The sequence below is a fragment of the Ursus americanus genome, chromosome 2 (genome assembly GCF_024610735.1).
Source record: "Ursus americanus isolate L20-20 chromosome 2, mUrsAme1.1.p, whole genome shotgun sequence".
Classification (NCBI taxonomy): Eukaryota; Metazoa; Chordata; class Mammalia; order Carnivora; family Ursidae; genus Ursus; species Ursus americanus.
Window position 1 is genome coordinate 41,003,036 of NC_142128.1, and position 12,637 is coordinate 41,015,672.

Genomic DNA, 12,637 nt, shown 5'->3' on the forward strand with positions numbered 1-12,637 from the left:
TGTTTTCAGTTGTGGATAGAAAATCAGGCATGGAGTCCCAGTCCTAGATTGCAAGCCTTAGCTGTTTTCAGCAAGGATCTGGTTTGGAACGGTGAGGTCTGTGTTTATTTCTTTGGAGTAGAGAATAACAGATTTGGGAGGTTAGAATCAGAAATCTGACCTGTGGCTGAATGAAAAACTGTGTGGTGCTGCTGTCACCTTGTTAGTGTGAAAGAGTTGAGTGTAGCTTCATGTATTTCCATTAATTTCACAGCATGAACTGACTTTTGTGCATGATCTCTTTTTGTGTTCTCATGATAGCAAACTTCAAATTCCCTTTTTTATTTAAAAAGAAATTCAAACCTACCCTTAAAATATCCACAGGTACAGTGGGAATTGTGTTTTGGGGGCAAACGTTCTCATTCATAAGCAAAATTTCACCGGTTGTTTTTTCTTTTCTTTTCTTCTTTGTTTCAGGACTTGATTTCATTGGGGTTGAGGGGTCAAATTATCCCCGAAAATTTGAGACTGCTCCTGGTATGATACATCCAGGCGCCTAACTGCCCCGGATATTTTTATAGATTTTTATGAATTTGAAGTATCTGTGGATATGTCATTTTTCTGTCGTCCTGCTTTTTTCCTTTTCTGCCTTTCTCTCTCATACTCTGTGCCTGTTTTTCCTTCTTAAAAATTTTTGTCCATTAATGAAGATTTAGCATTTACATTGACTGCTGTCTGCTGACAGAATGGAAACACTTAACCTGTCATTCAGAGCCTTTGCACTCTTTCTTTTCTTTCGTGCCACCTCAGTACAGCCTTCTTGGCCACGACTGCACGTCCTGTATGGGATCAAGTAGGCATCTCCAGTCTTCCTTTCCATCCCAGATGCAGTTGCGAACGCAAGAAAACATTCCTGCCTTGAGACGGCCTATCAATAGGAGATAACTAATCAGGTCACTTCCAACTCCAGGATTATGTATATGGACAGATTTTGGATTCCATTTATCCAGGGCAGGATGGATGTCTACGCAGAGGAAGAGTAGTGTCACCAGAGAGAGAAAAGAATGTGCTTTGTGACTTGTTGAACTGAGATTGGACTTTAGTTTGATTTGGAGAACATTGCCATTATTAAGTGCTTTGGAATTTCCCTGGTCCGGTTACAATGCCCTGGGAGAGGTATTATAATGAACATCTTTTTCTCTAGGAAATAGGGTTTTTCATTATTAAAAGTTTAGAAGAATTTCATTTTATTTTTTAAGATTTTATTTTGAAGTAATCTCCACACCCAGTGTGGGGCTCGAACGCACAGCCCCAACATCAAGAGTCACGTGCTCTACTGACTGAGTCAGCCAGGCACCCCTAGAAGAATTTCAGATGGGTTTTGTAGGTTTAGGATATTTCTCTTTAGTGACAGTGAAATATCTGAATGCCAGACTTTTGTTCTTTTAAGGTTTCTCCATTTGGAAAGAAGGCTTTAAGAGTTAATATGTACTGTTGTTCTAGAGAAGAAAATAAAGGAGTGTTCTTGTCCTTTTCTATAGGCGGGTGGTTATTTCTTACTGTAGACCTTGTTGAAGGGAAGAATCCTGGCTCTCATGGAACAGTTTCCTTTCCTGAGGATCTGTGTATACATGAAACAAAACAAGGGAAATGTGGAAGGTGGTTTGACTGCTGATGGACCTTTCCTGTAGAAACTGTCCTGACCTCATTATTACCACCCTGAGGAGAGTGTACACTTGCAGTGTCTGCGCAGTGCCCTGGGCAGGTTAAAGGTCATCTTCTGTAGGATTAGGGTTAGGATACTAACTACCAGACACATTGGATTTCTCAGTTTTGGCCAGTGTCTTTTGAAAAGAGCAAGACCCATGAGGGTTTCTTACGGTTAGACCAATAAGATCTATAAACTAACTGCTACTGAGTATACATTTTAAATTGAGTTCCAGTAGCAGATAGTTGTCCGTTCCCTTAGTTTGGAAGCTGGTCCTTCTTCCCTGCTCTTTGTGTTCCTCAGCACTGCTGCTCTCTCCAGACTGCCCACAGTGTTGTCTCATATCAGATGAGTTGGTGTAGTTAATGTTCTGGTTTAAATTGACTGCTGTCATTTCACTTGGATTGACCACTAAGTCGGGGGGCTGAAGGGTTTAAGAGTTTGCCTGGAGCATTAGGTCTGTTGTCCCTTTGTCCCCTCACCCTCGCTGTCTTTGCTGTTAAAACTGTGTAACAAAACCTGAAAGTAGGTGTGAAATCATAATCTTATTAAAACACTGGTGTTCTGAGGTATCACTTTGTAAGTAGTCTTTTTCTCCTGGAGCCTAGGAAACCCTTCTGAATACTAAAATCTGGTTATACTTTTGGCTGCCAAAATGTTAACACATTAGTGTTTTTTGCACATGCCTTGTACTGTCACTTAAAATCATTTCACTGTATTTTTCCTTATTGCCAGGTGCGTGGAGGACTGCAACAGAGGAGTGGGGAACTGAAGATTGGAATGAAGATGTAGGTATTCCCAGGTCATTCCTCACTAGTGTCTTCTATCCCTAAGTGGTGTTTAGGGATAGAAAATGGGTATGTTTCTACCCCTCAAAATTCACCCTTAAGATTCTGACCCAAAACTTTTACATCCAAAATAGTGTTCTGAGCCAGAACATTTCACATATGTTATATGAAGGAGACTGGGCATGAACAGGACTCTGTGGAACCAGACTATGGAAAGGGCAAGTGCACCTGTGTAAGTCCAATATCTGATTGTCGGATTTATCCCAGGAAGAGATGGTGGTTGGGTAGGGCACCAGAAATGGAGTCAGGCAGGTAGTGCGTTGAGTGACAGCCGCTGGTGGCACACGACTCGACTCCAGCTAGTTCCGTTATTTGGTTCACATTCAGGCATTGATGTATGGTCCTGGGATTAGCTTAGGAGGTGGGTACAAAGTGAAAGATACTGTACCACTTCCTCAAGTTTACAGTCTGCCTGGTTCTGGAACCCTTTTATTTACTTGAAGGCCAACTTTGTAATTGAGATGAATATATAGGACTGGCTGTCTTCCAGCTTGACTCAGCTTGGAACCCTCGTACATGGATGGCACAGAGGTGGCGTGTAAACAAGTTCTGTGAATCACTGGAGTGGTACCTGAGTAAAAGAATTTTGCTGATTCTTGGTCACAGTCGAACTTTTGTTGTGAATTCTACTTTTCAGTGATCATGGATTAACTCCTGTTTTAACATTTTTCAGTCTACTTTCCTGTACTTGTATATATTCAGGCAAGACAGGTCATATGGTGAGAGGGTGATAGGTCAAACTGTTTTGGTTTGCTAGACCTGAGTTTTTAAAATTTCAGTTGCATCAGCATCAGAGGGTGATTCTTTGCTGTTGTAACTGAGCTAGACTGCCTTGTGAACACTTTCTAATATTTGGCTTACCTGTTTAAGCAACTTTCAGAGAATGGTATATTTGGGGGAGAGGATTCCCTCTTTTTAGAGAAGAGATTTTAATCAAAAAGTGGAAACAAAACCAAATCAAGTTTTGAATAGTAGGATAAGTTATTCCCTACAATTGCTTACCTAATTTTCAGGTCTTACACTGCAAAGACTAGGTGTAATAAAGTCACCATTAAGGCAAAAATTGCATATTGTTGAAATTATCCCTAAAAAGACCTTAATTCACCAGTACTTGGGTCCTTACTGCTCAGAAGCTAGGATTTAATTTATTTCTGTCTTTGTCTTGGCTGTAACCTTTCTTTCTTTGAGAGGGGCAGTGGAAGATAAAGTTTGGTTTGGGTCAAGATGGGTATTGGGAACTCTGACGGGAAGGTATAAAAAGGTTTCTCTCTTTTTCTGTGTAAGCATGTGTATTCAGCTTCTAAGTTCAGTGTGCGTATCATGGGACTCCACTATATTTTACCGGGTTTTTTGATTTTACCCTCTTGATGAAATCACTGAGCCTGTCTAGAAGGGGCATGGAGGTCAGTCCACGTAGGGTTCCTCTGGGTAGGTGGTTCTCTCATCTGAGGGGTTCTCCCTTTTCCTTGGTGTTAAATTCCCCTTACCTATGCCAGGTTTCTGACTGTAGCCCACCTAACACCAGGAGTGACTAATCCCTCTGTTTTCCAGCTTTCTGAGACCAAGATCTTCACTGCCTCTAATGTGTCTTCAGTACCTCTGCCTGCGGAGAATGTGACAATCACTGCTGGTCAGAGGCAAGTGTGTGGTAAAGTTCCATGTCTTCTCCCAGAGGGTTCTGGGGAGAGAGCTGTAAGGAGGATTAACACTGGGCCTTCATAAGCCCCCGTGGTGTCGGTAGTAATGGTAATCAGAGCATACTAGGTTCCTCTTTAGTTGATCAGTAGGTTTATAGGAGTTGATCTACTGAATGGAAGTCCATATATTACAATTTTAAAAATGATTCTCTCCAAAATAGCTTCTTTAATTACATAGGTCAACCTGAATTAAAATTTAGCACAATATAGCTTATCTGGTAATAAGGTAAAGTTAAACATGGAAATGTTTTCATTTATTTGAGTTGCAGAACTGTTCAGTAGCTTCTTTTCTTGCTTTATAATTAAGATCTTTGTCAACTGTCCACAGAGCCTACTCAGTGAAGTGATCCATTTTTACCACAGGATCTGGCTAATGAACTTTTTCAAACTTGAACCCTCGGTATTGGGGTCAGTAGAGGGAGAAACACTTACCAGGAATATTTTTATCCTTGGAAATCCTCTTGGATTATTTCTAGACCTGAGTATGATAGCTGCTGACTCAGAAAGTCCAGAATTACACTAGAAATAGGATGTTAGGGACATCACACCAGAGGTGATGTATATTGTTTTTCTGACACCAGTTCTTCAATTCTTTGACACCCAACTAGGTGTTCAGTATTCAGTTCAATTCTGACACTATCCAGACTTAGCACAGACCCTAGTTGACACCTTTATCCCATAAGACTGCCCTTGCTTCAGAGGTCAGCTGCAAATGGGTGCCCAGGCTATCCACACAGCTCTGCCTGGCTGACTACAAATTTGGGGATTCTCACAGCCTCCTTCTCAGGTTCAGTAATCAGCTACCATGACTCACAGAACTCAGGGAAGAGTTTCCTTGCCGTCACTGGTTTGTTAACAACCAGTACTCAAGAACAACAGCCCAATGGAAGAGTTGCATTTGGCAGGATGTGGGGTGGGGCACAAAGCCTCCCAGTTTTATTACTTAAATAGGCCTGATTGATTAAACCATTGGCTGTTAAAACCAGTCTGCAGCTCCCTTCCAACCCTAAGAGTAGGTAGAGTGTGCTATGGCTGAAAGTTTTAACCCTTTAATCCCCTTCCTGGTGTTTCTGGTGGCAGCCCCCTTCCTAAAGCTATGTGGGGGGTTGTCCCACCCTGAGTAACCTCATTATCGTAAACTTTGGTTCAGAGACGCTCACTATGGGAAGACTGGGTGGCTCAGTCTAGGTTAAGCATCTGCCGTTGGTCCATGTCATGATCTCCGGGTCCTGGGATTAAGCCCTGCATTGGGCTCCCTGCTCTGCTGGGAGCCTGCTTCTTCCTCTCCCACTCCCCCTGCTTGTGTTCCCTCTCTCGCTGGCTGTCTCTCTACCTGTCAAATAAATAAAATCTTTAAAAAAAAAAAAATTGTAAATTTTGGCCCAAATATCAAGCTGCTGTATTAAAACTAACATTTGCTATTCCCTTTAATTGATTTCACTAAATTGAAATATTTAACATTACTACGGATGACAACGCCATTGGAACACAGTTTCGATCCTATAGTGGCTCTTAAATGTGAATTGTTCTGGTAAATTAAGCATTTCAGGTCTTTGTGTTATTGATGAGTGACCTCGTTTTGATCCAGCCATAATCTGAGTTGGGATTTGGGGAATGCTAGAATGTTCTGTCATTATTTATCAAGATGTTGCTTCTCTCTACTAGAATTGACCTTGCTGTTTTGTTGGGGAAGACTCCATCTTCCGTGGAGAATGATTCATCTAATCTGGATCCATCTCAGGCTCCTTCTCTTGCCCAGCCTCTGGTATTCAGTAATTCGAAGCAGAGTGCCATAACACAGCCTACTTCCGGAAACACGTTTTCTCATCACAGTATGGTAAGTAGGACACATGGTGTCTTCTAACCACATTTTCGTGCCAACCCCAGCACATACATGCAGTACTGCCTTCTGATGACGGAGATGTAAAGCATCCCCTTTTGTCCTCTAAGGAACGTTGGGTGTAGAGACGTAGAATTGGGTGGTAGGGGTGCCGCCAGAGGAGGACTTAGTTTTGGACACACTGAATCTTCTTCTAAAAATGAGCGCGCCTTGGGGCGCCTGGGTGGCTCAGCGGTTAAGCGTCTGCCTTCGGCTCAGGGCGTGATCCTGGCATTGTGGGATCGAGCCCCACATCAGGCTCCTCCTCCATGAGCCTGCTTCTTCCTCTCCCACTCCCCCTGCTTGTGTTCCCTCTCTCACTGGCTGTCTCTATCACTGTTGAATAAATAAATAAAATCTTTAAAAAAAATAAATAAATAAATAAATAAAAATGAGCGCGCCTCACTTGCTGAATACTCACCGTGCTGGATGTTATTTGCTCTTAAAGAGGAAAAAAAAGGACTTCAAATTTTAATTCTTTTTTAATCCTAATTAAACTTCGATGGGCGGTTATAGCACTTCCCTATTTTTTGATGGAACAATTGCCATATAAATTTGTTTAAACCAGACATTTCTGGACTAGGCTTCCAAAAACTTGAAGTTTTCGTGAATGTTTCAACTTACTGTTACTCCCTTTCTCTGTAAGCAGGGATAAGAGTACTTGCTTTATCTGCCTTATTGAGCTGTGGAAAGATGAAATCGGGTCGTGGATAAGGGCTACACAAATGTTGGAGCAGCAGTGGTGCTGTTTGTTAATACCTAGATTACTTATGGCATGTGACTTACTGATTCAGTTAAAAAACTCAAGGTCATTAACTATAGCAGTGGAATCATTTAAGCTAAACAAAGATGATGAACCAATTTTTTTTCTTTTCTTTTTTTTTTTTTTTTGAGTTGTCACACAAAGGAAACTTTATTTGCAGCAAATAAGGAGATCATGGGGGGACCAGTTTGTTTTTTTTTTATAGTCAGCAAATCCTGAGAAGAACTACTTTCCTTTTTTTCTTTTTGCTTTTCCCTTCCTGTCTGTTTATTTTTTGGTGGAGGGATACTATAGTTTTAAGAGGTAAGAGACCATGTGTGTGCATATAATTTTATTTTTCTGGTAGTAGGATTATAGTAATTATTTTAAATAGAAAACTGCTGAGCTAGCCTCTAATCCAGAACTGTCAGTTTTAACTGTTGTCTAAAAATTTTTGTGTGTGTGTCAATAGTAATTTGGTGATTGGTGTTCTGCCGTATATGGAAGGTGACAGGTGAGGAAAGGTGGGGAAGAAGGGACAGGGAGCAGAGCGTTGGGATTAAAAAAAGAGAATGAAGTATGCCTCGGTGGCTCAGTTGGTTAAGCTTCTGCCTTCAGCTCAGGTCGTGATCCCAGGGTCCTGGGATCAAGTCCCACATCGTGCGCATGTGTGCACGCGTGCTCGCTCTCTCTCTCTCTCAAAAAAAAATAAATCTAAAAAAACCTTTTTTTAAGAAAGGAGAATGAGACAAAAGTCATAAGGGGCCATAAAGATAAGGATATAATTGCCAACCCCTGAGATATATGGTGGGAAAATGTGGTGTAGTGCTCTGTATCTCTTTTAATTGCCTTTTTAATGCCTGGATTATAATTCAAGTTCTGGTATGAAAATAAGTTTTCAGCATATTTCATTTATCTTAACATCCTGTTTAATGTGTCACATGATGTTAAACTAAAAATACCATTGTGTTCTTCCCATTAGCTGTATTAATCAGTATGCTATTTAATGTTTTTTTCCCATTAAGAGTAAATATTAGAGGATTAATTTCCCTTAAGATTTAGTAGATGTAAATAATATAGGAGGTCCTCGTTATCATGTATGATATGTGGACATTATCTAATGTGCTATGCCTTTAATGTTAAAGCTCTGCACTTGCAGACTATTTGGTAATCATTGCTATATGAAATCCTCTCTTTGCCATAATCCCATACTTTTAACTCGACTTCTGGTGTTTTTGTTTATATAATCTTGTGATATAGACTGAAGTGGGGAAAATGCCTTACCTTGGGTTAGACAGATTGGTTTTGTATAAGAAAGCACTGCTCAGGGCGCCTGGGTGGCTCAGTGAAATGTCCCTTTTCGTTTGGGCTCAGGTCGTGATCTCAGGGTCAAGAGATTGATCCCTGCATTGGGCTCCGTGCTTATTAGGAAGTCTGCTTGGGATTCTCTCCCTCTGCACCACGCTTGCCCCCCACCCCAGCTTGTGCATGCACGTGCTCTCTCTCTCAAATAAATAAATCTTTAAAAAAAAAAAAAAGGCACTGCTCAGTGTTGATGAGGATGGTATGGTTGGGTAAGAACCTAAGAAAAACTAGATTTTAAATCTCTTAGAAGGTGTTTTGAAGTAGTCAAGGTCACATGGTTCACCTTCTGGACAAGGCTGGTCATCTTACCTGGCAGTAGGAGTGGGGAGAATCTCCCAAAAGCTTTAAAAGTAAATTTTGCTTAGTTATTCATGATTACCCTGTAGAACTGGAGACATACAGACAAAGCAGGTGATACTTGTTATTTGATTGTCTGGTGCCAAAGTTTTGATAGAACCTTAGCTTCTCTTCTTTGGCTTCTGTGCTGCTAGTTATGAGCAGGATTGAGGTGAGGCTCCAGTTAGTTCTTCTTGTTACTTTCGGCTATTTAGTGGAAGAGGCAAGGATATTAACAGCTAAAGTAAAACTTTATATTAACCTTCATATTAATTTAATAATCACATACTGGTTGATTTAAAACTTTAAAAAGAAAAAAAATTCCCTCTAGTCATTAGATCTTTATCCCTGAGGAGGAAGTGATGGTATAAATTTTAAAGGCTCTCATTTTTTTGAGTGCTTATTATGTGCCATACATACATTAAATGCTTTTTTATGTACATTATTAGTTTAATCCTCCTACAACTTTATGCAGTACTGTTTTCATTTCTATTTTCAGGTGAGGAAAATGAGGTACAGAGAAATTACAAATAAGTTTTCCATGATTATGTAGCTAGGATTTGAACCTATGCAGTCTGACTCCAGAGATCGTGCTGTAAAGGACTAGACTGTGTACTCAGTCTCGTGACATTCTTTACTTGTCTCATCTCTACTGGCTCTCACCGTAGTAGTGAACACATTTGCTTGCTGTAGATTTCTCTCATCTCTGTGTTGATCTACAGGTGAGCATGTTAGGGAAAGGATTTGGTGATGTCGGCGAAGCCAAAGGTGGCAGCACCACGGGCTCGCAGTTCTTGGAGCAGTTCAAGACTGCTCAGGCCCTGGCCCAGTTGGCGGCACAGCATTCTCAGTCTGGAACCACCACCACCTCCTCTTGGGACATGGGCTCCGCCTCACAATCCCCATCGCTGGTGCAGTACGGTGAGAAGGATGGAAAGTGACTTGAATTCTTTAAGCATTGGAGCATTAATGCCAGAAGCTGGCAGGAGTCGAGGGTGGAGAATATGTCTTAAAGTCAGGAGAAGGACAGCCAACTGGCTAGTATCCCATACTGATTTTCCCCAAATCAGATAGGCTGAGTTCAGAAAGCTAGAGAATAGTAAAAAGTTGAGGCTCAGTATCTCTTTAGCAAAATTAGACACATACATAGTTGCAGTCCTCAGTTGACCTGGGAGTTTTTGGATTCTCCCTAGATTGGTTTTTAGTGTTTGAAAACAACACGTTGCCTTTGAGAAGGTACATGGACTTGGCCATTTTAGGACCTTACACTCTAGATATGGATAGTTCCTACATTCCTGTCTTAACACAGGCAGGGTAATTGTCCTGACTTGATTAGGCTGTACTTAGAACAGATACGATCCAGTGATTGTCACTTTTAGAAATGAGAGTATGCCCTAAAAGAGAGCCTATTTATATGAGGTACTGAATCTTCAGGGCCTCTTTTTATGGCTCTAGAGTAGGAAAATAGCATTTTTTTGAGGTTTATCAGCATCTTTGGTCTCATACATATTGGGTTTCTTCATGCAGATTTGAAAAACCCAAATGATTCAACAGTACACAGCCCCTTTACCAAACGCCAGGCTTTCACCCCATCTTCAACCATGATGGAGGTGTTCCTTCAGGAGAAGCCACCCGCAGTGGTTACCTCCACAGCCGCACCTCCACCCCCTTCTTCTCCTCTGCCAAGCAAATCCACCTCGGCTCCACAGATGTCTCCTGGGTCTTCAGACAACCAGTCCTCTAGCCCTCAGCCGGCTCAGCAAAAATTGAAACAGCAGAAGAAAAAGGCCTCCTTGACTTCAAAGGTACCTGAACTTTGAGATGGGTGTCATCTTAGGGCAAAAGGGGTGTGGGATTTGGGAGTTGAGATTGTAAGGGGATTATAGTCTGCAAATTTGAAGCAGAGAGGGTTTTGTTGTTGCTGTTGTTAGTCTTACAGTAAGGTTGTAATAAAACCATTACCTTCTCTTTACAGATTCCTGCTCTGGCTGTGGAGATGCCTGGCTCAGCAGATATCTCAGGGCTAAACCTGCAGTTTGGGGCATTGCAGTTTGGGTCAGAGCCCGTCCTTTCTGATTACGAGTCCACCCCCACCACGAGCGCCTCTTCAAGCCAGGCTCCAAGTAGCCTCTATACCAGCACGGCCAGGTAGAGGAAACGTCAATCATAAGACCTTTTTTATTGGGCTTTTACTACTTTTTCTTAGTCTCTTGCTGCTTCCTATAATTCTGAAGAGGCTGAGCCTCTGACTAAGTGAAGGAAAAGTAGCCGATTATAGCATTTTGTTACGCATTTCAAAATACTGTTACTAGGATTATCTGTAACTCTAAACAGATGGAGATATGCCTCTTGGGTACTTTTAGAGTCTCTGCGCCCAGTTCTTAAGAGGTGTGCATAACACCTCTAAGAGAGGACCTTGGCATCTGGCTAACAATGCCTCTGACACATTTGGTCCTTCGGGGTGGGCCTTATGCCTATGAAGGGTATGACTCTGGCCTCCTACAAAGGCGTAGCATTGATATATCACACAAATTGAAAGGAACCTTTCCTGCCTCCTCTGATAACTATCAGGGAGGGCCAGCATAAGCAATAGAAAATCCTGGAGGAATTTCTGGGACTAGGCTATTTTCGTCAGTCCTTCGAATTTAAAAATATAGGTGTTAGGCCCTAGCCTGTCTGTTGGATCATAATTGCCATTAATTCATGTGGATATTTCTATAAGTTCTCAGGAGAGTTTTGCCAGTAGCCTTATATCTAATAGGGTTTCTGAGAGAGCCAGGAGCTCAGAATTCCTTAAAATGAATATGAGCAAAAAATGACTTTCTTTGTGCTTAGGGTTCCTGTTAGGGTGTATCAGAGGGATCAAGAGTGGTCTGTCCTTTCTGCTTTTGCGTCTTTTTCTTATAACAGCAGAAAGTAGGGTAGCAGTTTTAGTTTAGATCCCTGACTCTTTAGGATGTGGAAATACCTATTGTTGTCAGGAGAAGATTGTTTTTTTACTTGTTGCTGGAAGTTTTCTTTTTGATTATAGTCAAATTGCTCTAGTGGAAGATCTCCACCATTTCCTTAGTATCAGTGGATCTGTTCTGCTTTGTTTCTCTGAGATTTTCCTTCTGCATTCCCCACAGTGAATCTTCATCCACAGTTTCATCTAACCAGAGTCAGGAGTCCGGCTATCAGAGCGGTCCAATTCAGTCGACAACCTATACCTCCCAAAATAATGCTCAGGGTCCTCTGTATGAACAGAGGTCCACACAGACTCGACGGTACCCCAGCTCCATCTCCTCATCACCCCAAAAGGACCTGACTCAGGCAAAGGTAGTGGCTTTATGAGTCCCTGGGCTCTGGTTAGGACAATATTGGGCAGAGTCTCTTCAGTGCTAGTGTTTTACTTCTTGACAAAATGGTGCTGGGATACCTCAGAAGTGCGGATTGAGAAGCTGGAAAAAGCACATTTTTGTGGTTTGTGAAATTAAAAAGTTCTTTTCAGCAAGCCTGGAGATTCAGAGCCAGAAAACCATTCTCCCTGTAGTAAAGATTTTGTTCTTTGTTCAATGTCAAATAATTGTTTACTTTTCTGGGAAGATCTGAGTGCTAGACTTTTGGGTGTGTATCAGTAGACACCTTGCTGTGTCTCAGCCCGGTGAGGGGACAGCCTGTCCCAGAGGTGCTGTGGAGTGATGGTCAGATGCAGCCAGCACAGTGGCTGGTTTGGCTGAACTGTCGTACTGCCCATCTGCCCCGGGGCCCTAGACTGAGGCCTTTCCTGTGTCTCTTCTGGGTTTGGGATCTCTCGAGCAGTTTGAGGGTTGCCTTCTGCCGTGGGTCACACAGGATTGGCATACCTTGTTTTTGTTTCCATTTTAAATTCTTGTCATTTTGTTTGGATAGTCTGCGTTACGCTAATACTTTGGTTAGCTTGCAGAATTCTCTGAAAGATTTTTGATGAACATTAAGCTGAGTCAGTGCTAATTTGACCTAGTCGCTTGAGTTTGTCTGTTTCTTACTCCTCTGTTTTTTACACCAGAATGGCTTCAGCTCTGTGCAGGCCACGCAGTTACAGACCACGCAATCTGTTGAAGG

General features: G+C 41.9%; 1 protein-coding gene across 7 annotated transcripts in view; it reads left to right on the forward strand.

Annotated features, from left to right (window-relative positions):
- UBAP2L (ubiquitin associated protein 2 like) overlaps positions 1-12,637 on the forward strand; it is a 39,312-nt gene that overhangs the window by 12,684 nt on the left and 13,991 nt on the right. For 6 of the 7 annotated variants that reach the window (XM_045783784.2, XM_045783785.2, XM_087854604.1 and 3 more), the window contains exons 9-16: positions 2,423-2,475; positions 4,087-4,172; positions 5,898-6,069; positions 9,277-9,475; positions 10,082-10,359; positions 10,530-10,702; positions 11,683-11,872; positions 12,582-12,636. In XM_045783784.2, coding sequence (XP_045639740.1) covers positions 2,423-2,475; positions 4,087-4,172; positions 5,898-6,069; positions 9,277-9,475; positions 10,082-10,359; positions 10,530-10,702; positions 11,683-11,872; positions 12,582-12,636 — 1,206 coding nt within the window. Of the gene's footprint in view, positions 1-456; positions 532-2,422; positions 2,476-4,086; positions 4,173-5,897; positions 6,070-9,276; positions 9,476-10,081; positions 10,360-10,529; positions 10,703-11,682; positions 11,873-12,581; position 12,637 lie in introns of all 7 variants that reach the window. The other variant, XM_087854613.1, reaches the window with a different exon arrangement.